This window comes from Hyla sarda, chromosome 7 (genome assembly GCF_029499605.1).
Source record: "Hyla sarda isolate aHylSar1 chromosome 7, aHylSar1.hap1, whole genome shotgun sequence".
NCBI lineage: Eukaryota > Metazoa > Chordata > Amphibia > Anura > Hylidae > Hyla > Hyla sarda.
The window spans coordinates 38,051,757-38,072,874 of NC_079195.1; the positions used below are offsets into that span (position 1 = coordinate 38,051,757).

Genomic DNA, 21,118 nt, shown 5'->3' on the forward strand with positions numbered 1-21,118 from the left:
TTCCACAAAATCCTGCACAATCCCACAAACCTGAGCCTGATGAAATGCCACAGGAGGTGAAGAAATGGTACAGGGGGGCTCTCTCTAAAAGCGGTTTGCGGGTGGAATTGAACACACATGTTGCAGAATCGGGCAGGAATGGAACACACACTATGTGGGAGCTGGTGGTAAAGGGCAGAAGTCCAGTGGGATCACTATTAAGAATGCTGCACAGTGCTCTCCACTTAGTACCACCACCAGGGTTGCCAGCTCGAAGGTATTTTACAGGCACAGACAGTATTTTGGCCACCCTGCCAGTATTTTTATATTAAAAATACCAGTAATGCAATGGCCGGTACTTATCCAACCAATCCTCCAACTCCCGGAATGTTGCACCAAATATTATACCAGTTTCCCAACCAAACTGAACAAAGATCTGCAAAGTAAATTTAGGGCTTGTTCCCAATGCCAATCAAATTCTGCCTCAAAGTCAGTGAAAAATCCACATCTTAGAGGGTCACACACTTGCCGAAAATTTGTCACAAGTGTCACCTGCAATAACCTGTCGGTACCGGCAGTGCAGGTGACACTGATGACAATGGTACTCACCTTGTCCCATTCCGTGGCAGGGATCTTTGGTAATTTCCTCCGTTAGCTCCAGTCCCGGCAGCTGGCTTGGGGCACGGGCATAGCTTATGGACATCACCGCTGCTGCGAGACCCTGCAGAGAGCAGCAGCGGCTGCCGGGTCCCGCTGTGAGAGAGCAGCAGCGGTGACATCACTATGCTCTGCCCGTGCCATAAGCCGGGTTCCCGGAGCGAAGCTAACGGAGGAGATTACCGAAGATCCCCGCCACAGAACGGGACAAGGTGAGTACTGTTGTCATCAATGTCACCTGCACTGTCGGTACTGACAGGTTAGTGCAGGTGAGACTGTTGACAGATTTCCTTTAAGGGCCAATCTAAGGGCCTGTCCACACTTCAGAATTTCCACCCGAAAAAATAGGTCACCACATTCCGCTTGCAACAGAGTCCCACTGTTTTCTATTGGAATATCTAAATGAATGCCTGTGTTGGTGGTAGGAGCAGGAGTTCCCTAATCGTGACTGGACCTGAATAATATATGAGGTGGTTCCCCGGTGACAAATCCTCTTCATGATCTGCTGTTTTTTAGTCAGATCACCAGAGGAACTTTATTTTACAATTTTAATACTAAAAGTATGGCAGCTGCTAAAAAAGAAATAAGATGCTGCATATTTAAAGACATAAAGGTATCCGGGACATGGGGGATTTCTCTGCCGGGGAGAAGAAAGCAGCAGATTTTCTATAGTCAGTCTCACAGTTTGGGAGCTGCTCTTGGCGGCTTCACGTTCTGGTCTGTGACTAGTCATAAATAATCAAGGCTATCCTCCGAGAGTCAGATGAAAGAGATTTACTTAATGGAAATCTCTGAACTCCAGATGAGAGGTATTTCTAAGATTTCCAGGCCCATGTGCATCAATAAGACATTTATCTAGGAATCCTTCAGAAAAAAAAGGAGCCATTTATTTCTCAGAAAGATAAATGTGTCCATGTCCGAGATATATTTACTGGCGAATATTTTCCTGCCGGTACCAATTGGCCTGTTCTTCTTCAGAGCCAATGGATTTGGCATCGCAACGCACGTTGTCACACATAGCATTCCATCACATGGACATGGACATGGATTTGTCTGCTCCGCAATGCAGTACGTTGGCGGTGACAGGTATCTTTGTATGCGTCGGGTGAATTTGTCGTAATGATGTTAATTTTTTTTTATACTAACTTTGAGAGTAGAGAACAGGCCGTGTACTATGTAAATCATCCCAGAGTCACGCAGTAGGGAACAAGTTGGCTACAGAATAGGTACAGTACTTAAAAAAGCATTAATCCTAAAGTTGGCAAAGAGCTGCAAATATGATTCACAGATTAGTATGGAAATTGTCAGCACTGGAGATAAGTGGCATGGTAATGGGCAGGTGAGGACTGGCGCAGAATAATGGCAGGCGGAGCTGAAAACTTTACTCATTACATAGACTCAGGAACAATAAAGTGTAACGGTAACCTATTGACATGCCAGGTAGGGAATGTTTTGGTTGAATTTTTCCAACCTTTGGAACTTACTCTGGTTAGGTCCAGACCTTAGTTGCTGGATGTATAGCAAAGCTATTTATAGTCCATGCGTTATCGATTCCACAGTCTACAGTCCATGCGTTATCGATTCCACCCTAATGCAGAGCCTCCTTAAAGTGTACCTTTTACATCACTGCTCACTGCTTCTGCTGCTCCCTCATTCTGACATCCACTGCTCAGGATGGAGAGTCTGCCTTCACTCACCATGCATTCACTTCCTCAGCTGTGCCTCTTCATCCAATCACTGCAGGCTGCTCTGTAACCCCCTCCTCTCTGTTTTCATGCTGCAGTCTGATAGGACAGGAGTGAGCACAGTCCCGCCCTCACTTCCTGGACTTTGTCCAAGCCTGTGCTTCTGCTGGAACAAAAGTGATGCTTTAGCACGACAGAATTTTGTCCTGGATGAGTATGGGGACCCCTAGTTGATTTGTGTTTTTATATAAGCCATGATTTCTATAAAAAGAAGAGAACTTTTTTTTTTAAGAAGTATGTAAGATTGGTTAATGTTTTGCCCAGATGTACAACATATAAAAAGTTTTTGATGCTCACAGTGCCCATTTAAAGGGGTACTCCGGTGGAAAAAAAAATGTTTTAAATTAACTTGTGCCAGAAAGTTAAACAGATTTGTAAATTACTTCTATTAAAAAATCTTCCAGTACTTATTAGCTGCTGAATACTACAAAGGAAATTATTATTTTTTATCTAATATAATATCTAATATCTAATAATTATCTTTTTGGAACACAGAGCTGTCTGCTGACATCATGACCACTGTGATCTCTGCTGACATCTCTGTCCATTTTAAGAACTGTCCAGAGCAGCATATGTTTTCTATGGGGATTTTCTCCTACTCTGGACAGTTCTTAAAATGGACAGAGATGTCAGCAGAGAGCACTGTGCTCGTGATGTCATCAGAGAGCTCTGTGTTCCAAAAAGAAAATAATTTCCTCTGTAGTATTCAGCAGCTAAAAAGTATTGGATGGATTAAGATTTTTTTTAATCTAAGTAATTTACAAATCTGTTTAAATTTCTGGCTGCAGTTGATTTAAAAAAAAAATTATAAATAAGTCTCCACCGGAGACTGGTTGCCTAAGCAGATGTACAAGACAGATTCACCTCCTTTTATTAGCTCTATGTGGTATCTGGCTTTCCAGGTGAACCCCCATCATGCCATTCCCAGCATCTGCTTAAAGGGGTACTCCCGTGGAAAACTTTTTTTTTTATTTAAATCAACTGGTGCCAGAAAGTTAATCAGATTTGTAAATCACTTCTATAAAAAAAATCTTAATCCTTCCAGTACTTTATAGGGGCTGTATACTAAAGAGAAATCCAAAAAAAGAAACGCATTTCCTCTGATGTCATGACCACAGTGCTCTCTGCTGACCTCTGCTGTCCATTTTAGGAACTGTCCAGAGCAGCATATGTTTGCTGGGGATTTTCTCCTGCTCTGGACAGTTCCTAAAATGGACAGCAGAGAGGCCATCGTATGTTGAAATGATCGTATGTCGGGGCCATCGTAGGTCGGGGGGGGGGGGGCGTCACTGTAATTCATATCAGCACACAGCTATCCCTTCTGATCCCCCAATAAAGTTGGACACTTAGACCAAATGTGCATGCGGTCAAACTGAGGAGTAAGGATTTATGTTATTGAGAATAAAAGAATAAGGCAGATGAAATCCAACATGCTTGCCCCTTTTCCCTAGGAGGCCCCCATACACAGATGGGAAGATTCCCACCAAGCAGGCTTGGCCAACTTGTGTATAGCCAAAGTAAATCATGGTAAAACTGCAGACTTTGGTTGAAGAGCCAAGTCAGTATATATGACCAGTGATCTTGTTTCTAACTTCTAGTGTTGTTTTCTGTTGAAGAACCTGTGCAAGAAACCCAAGAACCTACGGAAGTCACCATTCAAGAAGAAGACACTTTATGGAGCATCAACATCGGGAGCGAGTCTCGGAAATTTTGTGACCTTTGCCGAGCTTGGTTTAACAACCCAATGATGGCTCAGCAACATTATGAAGGGAAGAAACACAAGAAGAATGCAGCGCGGGCAAAGCTTCTACAAAGGCTTGGAGAAACCTTGGATTCTGAGGCACTGGAAGGTTAGTCTCTACTTTGTCAAGTTTTCCATTACTGAATTATAATAGGAATAGTGGTTAGCACCATCAAGTTCATTTTGGCTCTGTGTGAATATGAGCCATATAAACTAAATTTCACCTGAGTGCCTTGTATGCAGTTTAGGCCTTAAAGGGGTACTCCGCCCCTAGACATCTTATCCCCTATCCAAAGGATCGGGGATAAGATGTCTGGTAGCAGAGGTCCCTCTGCTGTGTACCCCCGCGCTCTACGTGCTGCACCCGGCATTCGTTTAGAGTGTCGGCTTCAGTGCCTGAGGCTCGTGACATCACGGCCACACCCCCTCAATGCAAGTCTATGGGAGGGGGTCACGCCCCCTCCCATAGACTTGCATTGAGGGGGCATGGCGGTGACATCACAAGCCTCCGCCACGCGGAGTTCCCTCCGTGCACAAGATGTCTGAGGTGCCGCAGCCGAGATCGCAGGGGTCCCCAGCAGCAGGACATCTTATCAGACATCTTATCCCCTATTCTTTGGATAGGGGATAAGATGTATAGGGGCGGAGTACCCCTTTAAGGCATCTGTAGAGTGTACCGTGATTGTTGAAATTGTAAATTCTTCTTGTTGTTGGTTGTCTTCTTCCTCTTTTCGATTTGCCTTGTTATCCTTACCATTTGGAATATAGAGTATTATAGGGTTCAGCACATGCAGTATAGGCAGCTCTCTGTATATTTGCTGCCTCACAGAGATAGGGTATTCATCTAGAAACCAGGTTGTCCAAGCATATGGAGCACATTGAGACACAGTGTGCCAGTGTTAGTGGCTGTTCGCATCAAACAGGAATTGAGAGGTGTATAGTGGATTACAATGGGAGCAATTACTTCCCAGTCCTGGGCCTCCCCTGGAGCTCACGGTCCAGACAGTAGCCCAGATTGCCCCTATTATAATCCGTCCCTGGGGATGTCTATTCTACATATGTCTATGTGTGACCACCAGATGGTTGTGTTGTGAATAGAAGACTGTTGACTAGCATTTTGCGTTATAACATTGAACCTGTTAAAAATTCTAAGAGAAAATGGAATCCTTGAAGCAGTTATCCAAAGATTAAAAAGGACCCCTTATCTAGAGTATAGGGAGTAGCTAGCTATCGGTGGCCGTCCAACCACTAAGGACCCCCATCTATCATGAGAAATGATGTCATTTGTCCCCATGTGAAGGGAGCAGCAGCGTGTATGGTCGACTGTCGCTCCATTTATTCTCTATGGGACTTCCAAACTTTGTCAGGAGCTGAACCCATAAACAGTGAATAGAGAAGTGACCGAGCATGCACGCTGTTGCTCTATTTACTCAGGGGACAAATGACCTAGTCCTTTCCAACAGGTCATCCCCTAATCCTTGAATAGACAATAACCCTTAACATTGGGAAACCCTTAACATCGAAAAGTAAGTGTCGACAAATTTGTATACTCGGTGTAGCCATAGGATTCAATGGACCACCCATAGTCTACTTGTGAATATGTTTGGTCTGTTTGGTAATCTTATCCTGCTGCTCTTGTGTCCTGCAAATAATGCTAGAATGAATCCCTCAAGTTGAGATTTTCACATACAATGCCCATATGGTACCTCCATGGACACCATATCAGTTAATACATTTCCAATCCTCTATACAATAGATCAGCCCTTAGACTGAGCCAGAGGATAAGATATATGACAATATAAGATGCTATGTGTTCTCAATTATTCGAGCAAAATTTATTAAAACGATTAACATCCCTTGATGTTTCTTTCTTTCGGTCCAACTTTTCTAGCAGATTAATTGTCGTCAATATCTTGCCGTAGGGTCCAGGAGTCTTCTGCAGATTAAAGAGACATTGACTTAGTAGATAACACGCTGACTGCCTGCAGCTGCAACTAGGGGGAGCTTAAGAGCTTAATGCATACTGTGTATTCATTGAACTCAATAATAAGACAGTATGCAGGAAGCTTCTAAGGCTCCTAAGGTGGTGGCTGCAGGCAGTCTGCGTGTTATTTTTTTAAAATTTTGTCTAGTTAGGGGTTCTAAGACCAGAATTGTGAAGCTATTTTAATGAAGTAAACACAATGATATACTAGGGAGGACATATATGTTTCATATTTCCTCCTATTCTGTTTGTGCAAGACATTATTAAATGGGTACTGTCAGAATAAAAACTATTATATTTTACATATTGGCAAAACATGAACCTTTCCAATAGACTTTAAAAAAAAATAATCTCCTTTTTTAAATCCATACAATCCAGAACATAATCCTGTCTGGCTGCAGCATCATCTTTGTCCCAGCTGAAGTACAGGCAGGGACAAAGTCCAGGAAGTGAGGGCAGGACTAGCACTCCTCTGTGCTTACAGGGAGGACAGGGTTACAGAGCAGCCTGCAGTGATTGGATAAAGAGACCCAGCACATCACAGCAGACTCAGGGAGGTAGTAAATGCATGGAGAGTGAGGGGGGGTGGGGGCTCAGTGCTTGCCTTGGACGCGCACCTTCCTGAGCAGTGGATGTCAAAATGAGTGAGCAGCAGAACAGAGGGATTTGTGAGCCCAATACAGAAGCTAGACCCATAAAAGACATTTAAAGCATCATAGTGACTGAGTAACATATAGAAGCTTTGTTTTTTCTGTGATATGACAGGGACACTTTAATGCCCTTTTAAGAATGACGTTCTGATACTGAGTGCAATGATGCAGATACATTGTATATGTTTTTATTTTTAACAAAGAAAAAAGTCTAACAACATTTAATTCCATTTTAAAGCTTCTGCCTATACCCATTGTGTTGTACTGGTAGAGCCCATATATTATTAATGCTTGTCCACGCTGTCATCCTCCTATGATTTATAACCAGTTCCTAAATCTTCTCCAAATATCGAGATGTTTAAAGTTTAAAGCACCAAAGTGCGCAGCAGGTCCCCTGGAGCATGGGGAGCGCAGACTAAGTACAAAACTGCTGCCCCCCTGAGGTTGGTCTTGTTAAAATGTTAAAGAGATGAGAGTATTTCGGGTCCCTCAGCATATGCACTCCGCTAACTGTATGGATCTGATTTACTGGGGACATTTATGGTTAAAATGATGTGTTCTGCCAACATTAATATGTTTACCATACCTTATGTTCTCGGTTACCTCATTATTCCCAAACAAAACTGCAGTTTATTTCACCTCTGATAAATTGTACTGGAGCCATTGATTTCTATACGTTGCTCCCGAAGTATTTGCCCCCTTACAAATGTCCCCTCTTTCATATTTGTAAGCTTAACCCCTTAAGGACCACAGGTTTTTCCGTTTTTGCACTTTCCTTTTTTCCTCTTCACCTTTTAAAAATCATAACCCTTTCAATTTTGCACCTACAAATACATGTGATGGCTTATTTTTTGCGACACCAATTCTACTTTTCAGTGACATTAGTCATTTTACCCAAAAATCTACGGTGAAACGAAAAAAAAAATTATTGTGCGTCGAAATTGAAGAAAAAACGCCATTTTGTAAATTGTGGGGGCTTCCGTTTCTACACAGTACATTTTTTGGTAAAAATGACACCTTATCTTTATTCTGTAGGTCCATACGATTAAAATGATACCCTACTTATATGGGTTGGATATTGTCGGACTTCTGGAAAAAATCATAACTACACGCAGGAAAATGTACACGTTTAAAATTGTCATCTTCTGACCCCTCTAACTTTTTTATTTTTCCACATATGGGGTGGTATGAGGGCTAATTTTTTGCGCCGTGATCTGAAGTTTTTAGCGGTACCATTTATGGATCAGTCTTTTTGATTGCTTTTTATTCATTTTTTCATGATATAAAAAATTACCAAAAATACGTTATTTTGTACTTTGGATTTTTTTTTGCGCTTACGCCATTGACCGTGCGCTTTAATTAATGACATATTTTTATAGTTCGGACATTTACTCACGCGGCGATACCACATATGTCACATTATTAGGGAAATAGTTAAATCACATTAACTTTTTTTTACACTTTTTTTTGCAGTGTTATAGCTCGCATAGGAAGCTATAACACTGCACACACTGATCTTTTACACTGATCACTGCAAAGCCATAACTTTGCATTGATCAGTGTTATCGGCAGTCGATTGCTCAACCCTGCATCTCAGGCTTGGAGCAATCAATCGCCGAACGGACGCACCAGAGGAAGGTAAGAGGACCTCCCTTGCGTTCCAGCTGATCGGGTTACCGCATTTTCACTGCGGTGGTCCCGGTCAGCTCCACTGAGCAGCTGGGAAGCTTTTACTTTCGTTTTAGACGCGGCGTTCAACATTGACCGCTGCATCTAAAGGGTTAATAGCGCGCGGCACTGCTATCGCTGCCGCGCGCTGTTAGCCCCGGGTCCCGGCTTCGGTTGCATGCCGGGACCGATCCGATATGACAAGGGGTCACCGCGTGACCCCGCATTATATAACGGTAGCTGGCCAAGGACGTTAATATATGTAAATATACTCTGCCCCTAGACATCTTATCCCTGATCCAAAGGATAGGGGATATGATGTCTGATCGCGGGGATCCTGCCGCTAGGGACCCCGTGTTCTCGACTGCGGCACCCCAGACATCCGGTGCCCGGAGCGAACTTCGCTCCGTGCTGGATGATTGGCGATGTGGGGTGGAGGCTCGTGACGTAACAGTCACGTCCCGCTCATGACGTCACGGCCGCGCCCCCTCAATGCAACTCTATGGGAGGGGGCATGACGATGTCACGCCCCCTCCCATAGACTTGCATCGAGGGGGCGTGGCAGTGACGTTGCAAGCCTCTGGCATTGCATCTGATGCTCTAAACGAACACCAGGTGCAGCAGGGAGATCGCGGAGGTCCCTGGCAGTGGGACCCCAGCGATCAGACATCTTATCCCCTTTAATAGGTTCTTATCCTAAAACAATATGATTTGCAGTTAAAAATGTTCTAAATAATGCTTCATTTATTTGAATGATTTCTGTTGTTTTAAAGGGGTACTCCGTTTTTTTTTATCAACTGGTGCCAGAAAGTTAAACAGATTTGTAAATTATTTCTATTAAAAAAATCTTAATCCTTCTAGTACTTATTAGCTGTTGAATACTACAGAGGAAATTCTTTTCTTTTTGGAACACAGAGCTCACTGACATCATGACCACAGTGCTCTCTGCTGACATCTCTGTCCATTTTAGGAACTGTCCAGAGTAGGAGAAAAACCCCATAGAAAACATATGCTGCTCTGGTCAGTTCCTAAAAAGGACAGAGATGTCAGCAGAGAGCACTGTGCTCGTGATGTCAGAAGAGAGCTCTGTGTTCCAAAAAGAAAATAATTTCCTCTGTAGTATTCAGCAGATAATAAGTACCGGAAGGATTAAAGTGGTACTCCTCCAATAGACTTGCATTGAGGGGGCGGAGCATGACGTCACATGGGGGCGGAGCCGTGACCTCACTATGCTCCGTCCTCATGGTCAAGATGGACTCAGCCTGAGGTTCAAATAATTTTTATTGAATTTTTCCAGAATTTATTTTCACAAAACAGAATTGGCCAATAGATAACAAACACGGCCAAAAGAACAATACAGAAATAAATAGAACAGAATCATACAAATTCTTTAGAAATTATCACTCAGTTTAGATACACTTTAAAAAAAAATAATAATAATTGATCAGATCCATCGGATATTGTATAAGCATATCCGGAATGTGTTGGAAAAATCTATAAAATTTACCATTAATTAAATGAACCGATAACTAATAACTTTACTATACCTGAAGTAGTCCATCAGCAAGTAAATTTATGCAGGATCCCGCAGTCCTCCCCTCTCTCGCCACAGGCAGCCATATAAAGTATGTGGAGAATATACCATACATCATGTAACGACCTATGTATATGTATATGTAGCCCTTTGTACAGTCTACACACCAAAACGGTACTATGAACACTGGAACACAAGTAACGCCATTTAAGTGTGAAACGTGCAATAGTTAGGACTGTGGATAATGTTTCGTCCAGCTGCACCATCTAGACTCGCAGTCATCTCTGGTATTCAACTTCCATGCGTACGTTATTTCGTAGAAACAGTTGGTCTTGACAGCGTCAATAATATCAGCAGTAGCCGGTACAGATGGAGTCTTCCACCTGGCTGCAATGTGTGTCCTGTAAGCTATTAAAATGTGGCAGATAGGTGTCCCAAATCTAACATCTACAGCATGCAGGCCTTTATTTAAAAGTGCTAGTTTGCTAGACAAAGAAACTGATTTACTTGATATTAGTTTTATTAACTCATCAATGCCCTTTTTCAAGTTATGTAGCGTAGGACATGTCCAAAAGACATGGCTAATAGTGCCTAACTGCCCACATCCTCGCCAGCAGGACTCAGCCTGAGGACCTCCAGCGGTTCCGGAAGCTGCTAAAGGTGGGTGCTGCATGGTAGATCCCGGGGGTCCCCAGCAGCGGGACCCCGGCGATCTGACATCTCAACCCCTATCTTTTGGATAGGGGATAAGATGTCTAGGGGCGGAGTACCCCCTTAAGATTTTTTTATAGAAGTCGTTTACTAATCTGTTTAACTTTCTGTCACCAGTTGATTTAAAAAATAAATAAAATTCCACCGGAGTACCCCTTTAAGCAAGTTCAGCGCAGTGGCACAGGGGTTAGCACTGTTGCCTTGCAGCACTGGGGTCCTGAGGACAAATCCCACCAAGGACAACATCACATCTGCAATGAGTTTGTACAGTATGTTCTCCCCGTGTTTGCGTGGGTTTCCTCCGGGTACGCCGGTTTCCTCCCACACTTCAAAAACAAACGGCTTTCCGGGTGTGCTGGGAGTTGTAGTTTTACAACAGCAAGGAGGTCCACAGTTTAGAGACCACTGGCTTAGACCAATGGTGAAATATGCATTGGGGGCAGTTTTTCCAAAATGAGTGCAGCACGAGAAAAAAACCTTCAGAAAAACAAATCTCCGGTGAAAACGTGAGTTCTCTTTAGTTCTTTATTTTTTTTATTTTTTATTTTTTTTTCAGCTTGGAGTGACTGATAGTTTTCAAAGAGCAGCTTTATGGGACAGATTGAATGTGAGTTATAGAATAAATAGAATTTAATATTTTATGTCATCAACAATATCCTGTAACACTCACTTTCTCGAAGAACAGGAGAAAAAATAAGCGCATTAGTCATCTCAAGTAAATATATTAAATCTGAAATGGCAATATGATTTTCGGCATCCTTGAGTAACAACGTGGTTACACGGTGACAAATGATACGGAATTAGGCTCAGATGATTCCACTATATCTGTTCTGTTCATCATTATCTAATACAATTTTATGAGAACTTTCAATCCCCTAGCTGAAACAGCACTTTATTAGGCTTGTGCGGTGATATGATACGGAAGATCATTAACCGTGACGGGGAAAAGACAGACGCAGACGCACTGATAGCGCTGCGTAGGATCCGTTTTTACTGGGATATAAAAGAAGATATTATACCAATATTATCAAATTCAAACTGATTATGTTCAGGATTTCACATGGGAACTCCACCTAAAAGTATGATGTAGAACCCCGCGCGGGACTGTTTTCATAATCCCGCCCTGGCTAGATTTCTGACCAATACTGCCCGCTCCCGCAACATGTGTGTCCAATGCAGTCAGTTCCCACAAACATTTTGTCAGAGCTTTTAAAGATAGTACCCCCTTGTGCCATTTTGTAACTCCCTTGTGCCATTTCATCACCCTCTTGTGCCATTTCATCTCACTCTTGTGCCATTTCATCACCCCCTGGCACCATTCATCAATCCCTTGTACCATTTAATCACCCCCTTATGCCATTTAATTAGCCCCTTGTGCCATTTCATCACTCCCATGTGCCATTTCATCTCCCCTTGTGCCATTTCATCTCCCCTTGTGCAATTTTATCACCCTCTTGTGCCATTTCATCATCCTTTTGTGCCATTTCATCTCCCCCTTGTGCCATTTCATCACCCCCTGGTACCATTTCATCTCCCCCTTGTGCCATTTCATCAGTCCCTTGTACCATTTAATCACCCCCTTATGCCATTTAGTTAGCCCCATGTGCCATCTCATCACCCCCTTGTGCCATCTCATCACCCCCTTGTACCATTTAATCACCCCCTTATGCCATTTGATTAGCCTCTTGTGCCATTTCATCACTCCCATGTGCCATTTCATCTCCCCTTGTGCCATTTCATCTCCCCGTGTTCCATTTTATCTCCCTCTTGGGCCATTTCATCTCCTCCTGGTGCCATTTTATCTCCCCCTTGTACCATTTCATCAGTTCCTTGTACCATTTCATCAGTCCCTTGTACCATTTAATCACCCCCTTATGCCATTTAGTTAGCCCTTTGTGCCATCTCATCACCCCCTTGTGCCATCTCATCACCCCCTTGTGCCATCTCATCACCTCCTTGTACCATCTCATCACCCCCTTGTGCCATCTCATCACCCCCTTGTGCCATCTCATCACCCCCTTGTGCCATCTCATCACCCCCTTGTGCCATCTCATCACCCCCTTGTACCATCTCATCACCCCCTTGTATCATTTCATCACCCCCCTTGTACCATCTCATCACCCCCTTGTACCATCTCATCACTCCCTTGTGCCATTTCACCAGCCCCTTTTGGCATTTCAGAGGTTTGTAAAACTGCGTAGGATTGCGGGACACACTGTGTGTTTTGTGACTGTTCCTTCCGCCTGAAACAACCTCATTACTGCTAAGTTCATTATTTGGTCCTGCGGGATTTGTGGCATCCCAATCCCGATGCAGGGCTCTAGTATGAAGTATGAATATAAGGGTATTTTATAAAAAAAATTATTGTTATGAAAACATTATATTTTGGTTCTGATTGACCAAAAGATCCAGGTGTCCAGGTAGATACTGTGTCCATCATTGGTCTTATAATAAAGATCTGCACATCTTCCTGGAGAAATGATGGAGAGCAGTAGAGAAAAGGCTGCCCACCACTGCCCACCACTGCCTACATGGCCCTCAACCCAGTAGGAAAATTCTGAATCAGGAACTCTGATGATGCAGTTTGCTGTTGGACCCCCGGCCAAGGCCCCTACAGCTGCCAAAGCGGACCATACACTTTAGTCATGTGCGGGAAAACCTGATACCATCTAATGTATTTGGTGGCCTTCCGACTTTTTCACAATTGCAGAAGGGAGAGAATTAGTGGTCAAGTTGGACTTCAACTGCCCGATCCTATTGTTCTTAGGAGATAAACTGCTGGCAGAGGATAAAGGCAGCAGCTGCCTATTCAGAACACATACCAAGCTTGGGTACAATAGCTGATGGTTGAACAACCATTTATGTGACAGCTAGTTTAGTCCATTAGTGACTGCCCATACATGTTTTTATGGAGGTCATTAAGAAGCCTTAGGCAAGGCTATCTCCTTTTTACATCTTCTGGTCTTCTCCACCAGGATCATAGGAGTTTTACTGTCAGCATGACACTATCTGTCATCACCAGAGAAACTTCTTTTCCTGGCATTTTACATGCCATGGTCAAATCATAATTTGACCATGATCACTGGGTGCCGATGGGTTTCCACAGCAGCTGAGGCCCTTCTCAAGATCCCAGGCCTGCCATTTATGTGCTCAAGGCATGGTATACTCATAAAAAAAAAAACCCTGCCCTGTCATTTTTCTCTCCCTTAAAATAGTTGGTTTTAGTATTTCTCCTTTTATTTTTTTCTTTGGCGTTTTTCCTCTGCAAGTTTATCATGACAAGTCGTGATTGTTTCATCATGTGACTCTGATTTCTATTGAAGAAATGGGGGGAAAAAATAACAACGCTTTAAAAAAAAAAAAAAAGAAAAGTAGTCTCAACATGATGCAATTTTTGAAAACTGCCGCAGGGCCCAAAACTGCACAAAAACATGAAAGATGAGTGAAAAAGACACTAAAGGAAAAACGGCAAATGGATATTGAATTTCATAAATCCCTATTGACTTTCAGCTATCGTCTTGGTGTGGCATTTTTTCACCAAGGAAAATGCCATACTGTAGTTGTAGTTTTTATTTTGCGCCACTACAAGAAACAACAACAAAAAAACGTATTATGTGATAAGCAGATAAGAGCTCAAGGGGGCGGGAGCTTTGTAGATGCACATTTCCCTGATATGATTTATCGCAGAGTTTTTTTATTCTCTTGTACTGTTAATCTATGCAAAGTTGTTTACAATTAGTGTTGAGCGGCATAGGCCATATTCGAATTTGCGATATTTCGCGAATATAGGGACGAATATTCGCCATATATATTTGCTAAATTCGTATATTTGTAATATTCGCATTTTATTTTCGCGTATGCAAAAATTAGCATATGTAAAATTAGCATATATATAAAAATTAGCATAAGTGAAAATTTGCATATGCAAAAGTTCACACGCCAGTCTCACACAGTAGTATTAGAGCCTTCTTTACACCACACAAGCTGGAAGCAGAGAGGGATGATCACTGTGATGTGTACTGTGAAAAAAAGAAGAAAAAAACGAATATTCGTAATTACGAATATATAGTGCTATATTCGTGAATATTCGCGAATTCACGAATATACGATATTCGCGAATAAAATTTGCATTGCGAATATTCACGAGCAACACGATTTACAATGTCCGTTCTTTTATATGTCCATAGAACAGTTGGCACCAATTGGCCTTGTTACAATTAATCCTGAGAATCCTTTCGTTTTTGTCATTTTCGTGTAGTAAATCGTGAGCAGCATTTGTGGTGTAAATCTGCCTTATATTTGCCTATTGGTTCAACAAAATAAGCAGAAAAAGATGATATAAAAGCTAGATGTTATTCCCACCCTACCCATCACAGCATGAAATTCTGTGTGTAGATTGGTTGATTGAGGTGGAATCACCTCTGGTCATGTTGGGGGCGCCGTAGTCCCAATTTGGCACGGATGACACTAATTTCACATGACTGGAGTGCGGCATTTGGCCTTAATGCTCTAAATCACTTCCATCTCTTTAATTGTTTCCCAAATCCATTTTGTATAATGTCACCTTTTGTATTATTTTTGTGCAGTATCCGTGCATCAGACACACATTGGATTAAAACAAGGATTTTTACCCTTGAATGATCCGAACATTAGGAAGCGGGGAGGTTGGGGTCCTGAACTCTGCCACTTTGATTTATTGCCACATTTCTCCATCATACAGTTCTCTGTGACTGCAATGACATTGGCCAAGTACAAATAGAGTACAATGTGCGTCGGCTCGGCTGTGTGTTACTTAACAAGACGGGGTCAGAGGTCATTATTGTATTCTTTCTCTGATGTAAAAATATGTGGCAGATGACTCGGGGAAATTACTAGAAATGATTTGGTGAGTATGCAAATGCATTAAAGGGGTACTCCTGTGGAAACCTTTTTTTTTTTTTTTTTTACTCAACTGGTGCCAGAAAGTTAAACAGATTTGTAAATTACCGTATTTTTCGCCCTATAGGACGCACCGCCGTATAAGACGCACCCAATTTATAGGTGCAAAATCTAAAAAAATTAAGATTTTAAACCCAATAGTGGTCTTCAACCTGCGGACCTCCAGATGTTGCAAAACTACAACTCCCGAGGTATCCTCGCTCTCTGTCGCCGCCGTCACGCCCCCTCCCATAGACTTGCATTGAGGGGACAGGGCGTGATGTCACACGGGGGCGGAGTCCTGACGTCACAGACTTCCGTTCCAGTGGTCGCGACCTAGACCCTCCAGCGCTTCCGGACAAGAAACCGGTGGGTGCCGCATGCAACATTTCGGGGTCCCCAGCGGCAGGACCCCCGCGGTCAGACATCTTATCACCTATCCTTTGGATAGGGGATAAGATGTCTAGGGTGGGAGTACCGCTTTAAACCAAAGACCATTTTGTATGGCTCCTCCCTTGCAACTTTTTTTTGCGACTTTTTAGCTTGTTGCCACAAAAGTTAGGTCTGGGCTGGTGTACATTTGCGATAAATTAACCCCTCAACGACGCAGGACGTAACCCCGCATCACATCGCGTCGGTCCAGGCGCTCATCAACAGCCGGGACCCGCGGCTAATACCACACATCACCGATTGCGGCAATGTGCGGTATTAACCCTTTAGAAGCGGCAGTCAAAGCTGACCGCCGCTTCTAAAGCGAAAGTGAAAGTATCCCGCCTAGTCAGTCGGGCTGTTCGGGACCGCCACGGTGAAATCACGGCGTCCCGAACAGCTGACAGGACACCGGGAGGGCCCTTACCTGCCTCCTCGGTGTCCGATCGACGAGTGACTGCTCCGTGCCTGAGATCCAGGTGAAGTCAACGCCGATAACACTGATCACAGGCGTGTTAATACGTGCCAGTGATCAGCATAGGAGATCAGTGTGTGCAAAACACTGTTATACACACAGTGTGTGTATAACACTGCAAAAAAAAAGTTTAAAAAAAAAGTGTTAATAAAGGTCATTTAACCCCTTCCCTAATAAAAGTTTGAATCACCCTTTTCCCATAAAGAAAATAAAACAGCGTAAATAAAAAAATAAAATAAACATATGTGGTATCACCGCGTGCGTAAATGTCCGAACTATAAAAATATATCATTAATTAAACTGTACGGTCAATGGCGTACGCGCAAAAAAATCCAAAGTCCAAAAAAGCGTATTTTGGTCACTTTTTATACCATTAAAAAATGAATAAAAAGTGATCAAAAAGTCCAATCAAAACAAAAATCATACCGTAAAAATCTTAAGATCACGGCGCAAAAAATGAGCCCTCATACCGCCCTGTACGTGGAAAAATAAAAAAGTTATAGGGGTCAGAAGATGACATTTTAAACGTATATGTTACGCCTAGCGCTCCGGGTCCCCGCTCCTCCCCGGAGCGCTCACGGCGTCTTTCTCCCTGCAGCGCCCCGGTCAGTCCCGCTGACCGGGAGCGCTGCACTGTCATGGCCGTTGGGGATGCGATTCGCACAGCGGGACGCGCCCGCTCGCGAATCGCATCCCAGGTCACTTACCCGTCCCGGTCCCCTGCTGTCATGTGCTGGCGCGCGCGGCTCCGCTCTCTAGGGCGCGCGCGCCAGCTCTCTGAGACTTAAAGGGCCAGTGCACCAATGATTGGTGCCTGGCCCAATTAGCTTAATTGGCTTCCACCTGCTCCCTGGCTATATCTGATCTCCTCCCATGCACTCCCTTGCCGGATCTTGTTGCCTTGTGCCAGTGAAAGCGTTTAGTGTGTCCAAAGCCTGTGTACCTGAACTTCTGCTACCCATCCTGACTACGAACCTTGCCGCCTGCCCCCGACCTTCTGCTACGTCTGACCTTGCCTCTGCCTAGTCCTTCTGTCCCACGCCTTCTCAGCAGTCAGCGAGGTAGAGCCGTTGCTAGTGGATACGACCTGGTTGCTACTGCCGCAGCAAGACCATCCCGCTTTGCGGCGGGCTCTGGTGAAAACCAGTAGCCTCTTAGAACCGGTCCACTAGCACGGTCCACGCCAATCCCTCGCTGACACAGAGGATCCACTACCTGGAAGCCGAATCGTGACAGTAGATCCGGCCATGGATCCCGCTGAGGTGCCGCTGCCAAGTCTCGCTGATCTTCCCACGGTGGTCGCTCAGCAATCGCAGCAGATTGCCCAACAAGGACAGCAGCTGTCGCAGTTGACCGCCATGTTACAGCAACTTCTGCCTCTGCTACAGCAGCAACCATCTCCTCCGCCAGCTCCTGCACCTCCTCCGCAGCGAGTGGCCGCTCCTAACCTCCGCTTGTCCCTGCCGGACAAATTTGATGGGGACTCTAAACTCTGCCGTGGATTTTTGTCTCAGTGTTCCCTGCATATGGAGATGTTGTCGGACTTGTTTCCTTCAGAACGGTCTAAGGTGGCGTTCGTAGTAAGCCTTCTTTCAGGAAAGGCCTTGTCTTGGGCCACACCGCTCTGGGACCGCAATGATCCTGCCACAGCCACAGTCCAGGCCTTCTTCGCTGAACTCCGGAGTGTCTTCGAGGAGCCAGCCCGAGCTTCTTCTGCCGAGACTGCCCTGTTGAACCTGGTCCAGGGTAATTCTTCAGTGGGCGAGTACGCCATCCAATTTCGTACTCTTGCTTCCGAGTTATCATGGAATAACGAGGCTCTCTGCGCGACCTTTAAAAAAGGCCTATCCAGTCGCATCAAGGATGTGCTGGCCGCACGAGAGATTCCTGCCAATCTGCAAGAACTCATCCATCTAGCTACCCGCATTGACATGCGTTTTTCTGAGCGACACCAAGAGCTCCGCCAGGAAAAAGACTTAGATCTCTGGGCACCTCTCCCACAGTATCCGTTGCAATCTACGCCTGGGCCTCCCGCCGAGGAGGCCATGCAAGTGGATAAGTCTCGCCTGACCCAAGAAGAGAGGAATCGCCGTAGGGAAGAAAATCTCTGTCTTTACTGTGCCAGTACCGAGCATTTCTTGGTGGATTGCCCTATCCGTCCTCCACGCCTGGGAAACGCACGCACGCACCCAGCTCACGTGGGTGTGGCATCTCTTGGTTCCAAGTCTGCTCCTCCACGTCTCACGGTACCCGTGCGGATTTCTTCTTCAGCCAACTCCTCCCTCTCAGCCGTGGCCTGCTTGGACTCCGGTGCCTCTGGAAATTTTATTTTGGAGTCGTTTGTTAATAAATTCAGCATCCCGGTGACCCGTCTCGTCAAGCCGCTCTACATTTCCACGGTCAACGGAGCCAGATTGGACTGCACCGTGCGTTACCGCACAGAGCCCCTCCTCATGTCTATTGGACCCCACCTTGAGAGGATTGAGTTCTTCATTCTCCCCAACTGTACCTCTGAGGTCCTCCTCGGTCTGCCTTGGCTCCGGCTTCATTCCCCCACCATTGATTGGACCACCGGGGAGATCAGGAACTGGGACTCTGCCTGCCACAGGAAGTGCCTCTCCCCCCCTCCCAGTCCCGTCAGGCAAGCCTCTGTGCCTCCCCATGGCCCTTGTCCTGGTGTCACACTGCCCCGTGCCAGGCCTCGCCCTCTGCCCTCCCTCCCCATTCCCACTCCTGCTGTACTGCCTGCCGTTGAGGAAACCCTCCATTCTTTCCCGGTGTCCTCATCCCAGGGGAGGCAGTTACCGGACAAAGAGAAGGGGAGACCTAAGGGGGGGGGGGTACTGTTACGCCTAGCGCTCCGGGTCCCCGCTCCTCCCCGGAGCGCTCACGGCATCTTTCTCCCTGCAGCGCCCCGGTCAGTCCCGCTGACCGGGAGCGCTGCACTGTCATGGCCGTTGGGGATGCGATTCGCACAGCGGGACGCGCCCGCTCGCGAATCGCATCCCAGGTCACTTACCCGTCCCGGTCCCCTGCTGTCATGTGCTGGCGCGCGCGGCTCCGCTCTCTAGGGCGCGCGCGCGCCAGCTCTCTGAGACTTAAAGGGCCAGTGCACCAATGATTGGTGCCTGGCCCAATTAGCTTAATTGGCTTCCACCTGCTCCCTGGCTATATCTGATCTCCTCCCATGCACTCCCTTGCCGGATCTTGTTGCCTTGTGCCAGTGAAAGCGTTTAGTGTGTCCAAAGCCTGTGTACCTGAACTTCTGCTACCCATCCTGACTACGAACCTTGCCGCCTGCCCCCGACCTTCTGCTACGTCTGACCTTGCCTCTGCCTAGTCCTTCTGTCCCACGCCTTCTCAGCAGTCAGCGAGGTAGAGCCGTTGCTAGTGGATACGACCTGGTTGCTACTGCCGCAGCAAGACCATCCCGCTTTGCGGCGGGCTCTGGTGAAAACCAGTAGCCTCTTAGAACCGGTCCACTAGCACGGTCCACGCCAATCCCTCGCTGACACAGAGGATCCACTACCTGGAAGCCGAATCGTGACAGTATACATTTTCTTGCATGTAGTTATGAGTTTTTCCAGAAGTACGACAACATCCAACCTATATAAGTAGGGAATCATTTTAACCATATGGATCTACAGAATAATGATAAGGTGTCATTTTTACCGAAATATACACTGCGTAGAAACGGAAGCCCCCAAAAGTTACAAAATGTCATTTTTTTCTTCGATTTTGTCGCACAATGATTTTCTAGTTCCGTTTCGCCGTGAATTTTTGGGTAAAATGACTAATGCCACTGCAAAGTAGAATTGGTGATGCAAAAAATAAGCCATAATATGGATTTTTTGGTGGAAAATTGAAAGGGTTATGATTTTTAAAATGTAAGGAGGAAAAAACGAAAGTGCAAAAACGGAAAAACCCTGAGTCCTTAAGGGGTTAAGGACTTTGTGGAAAATGATAACTTCTTGACCGCTGCAAAACATTAACCAGACCATGGCATAGCTACACAGCATAGTCTCTAAACAGCAATTCTGAGAAAATGTGCATCAAACAACACCACAAAAATAGAGTAAAACCAATGATAAATTCCCCCCATGGTGTCCATCATTCTTATAGTCCTCTTTGGTTTGGACAGTGACGGGCAATGCTAAACCCGCTTGCTCTTGTGACTTACAATTCCTATGATAACTCCCCAGTTTACGACTGTATTTCACGACAGATAATCCCCGTTCCCAGACTACGTTAACATCTCAGTTTATCATTCTTATGGACATTTCCTTGGCTGCGCATTCACCCAGAAAGATTTCTTGTCAGCGAAAAACTTTTCATCCCGATAAGCAAGAGGGTTCTCTGAGGTGTTGCTGCCAAAATACTGGTAATAGAATCCGGCCAATGGTTCAATCAGGGGCAAAAAGATCAAAGTGTTAAAACAAGAACTCAACAGATGTCAGCCGGCGAATAAAGGAAGTCGTCTCAGTCAGTCAAGAACTGCAGGAAAGAAGGATCTATCCCATGACGACGCACCAGGCTTTAGAAAGATCAGAAGGGCTTTGACTTTTTATCAAGGTGCTTTTAGTTTGGATTGTTTTTTTTGTTTCCTTTTGATCTACAACTTGATCTTA

General features: G+C 44.9%; 1 protein-coding gene across 3 annotated transcripts in view; it reads left to right on the plus strand.

The window, feature by feature from the left end:
- The window catches only part of ZMAT4 (zinc finger matrin-type 4), a 463,404-nt gene that overhangs the window by 215,720 nt on the left and 226,566 nt on the right, over positions 1-21,118 (plus strand). For 2 of the 3 annotated variants that reach the window (XM_056530936.1, XM_056530938.1), the window contains exon 5: positions 3,980-4,231. In XM_056530936.1, coding sequence (XP_056386911.1) covers positions 3,980-4,231 — 252 coding nt within the window. The remainder of the gene's footprint in view (positions 1-3,979; positions 4,232-21,118) is intronic. The other variant, XM_056530937.1, reaches the window with a different exon arrangement.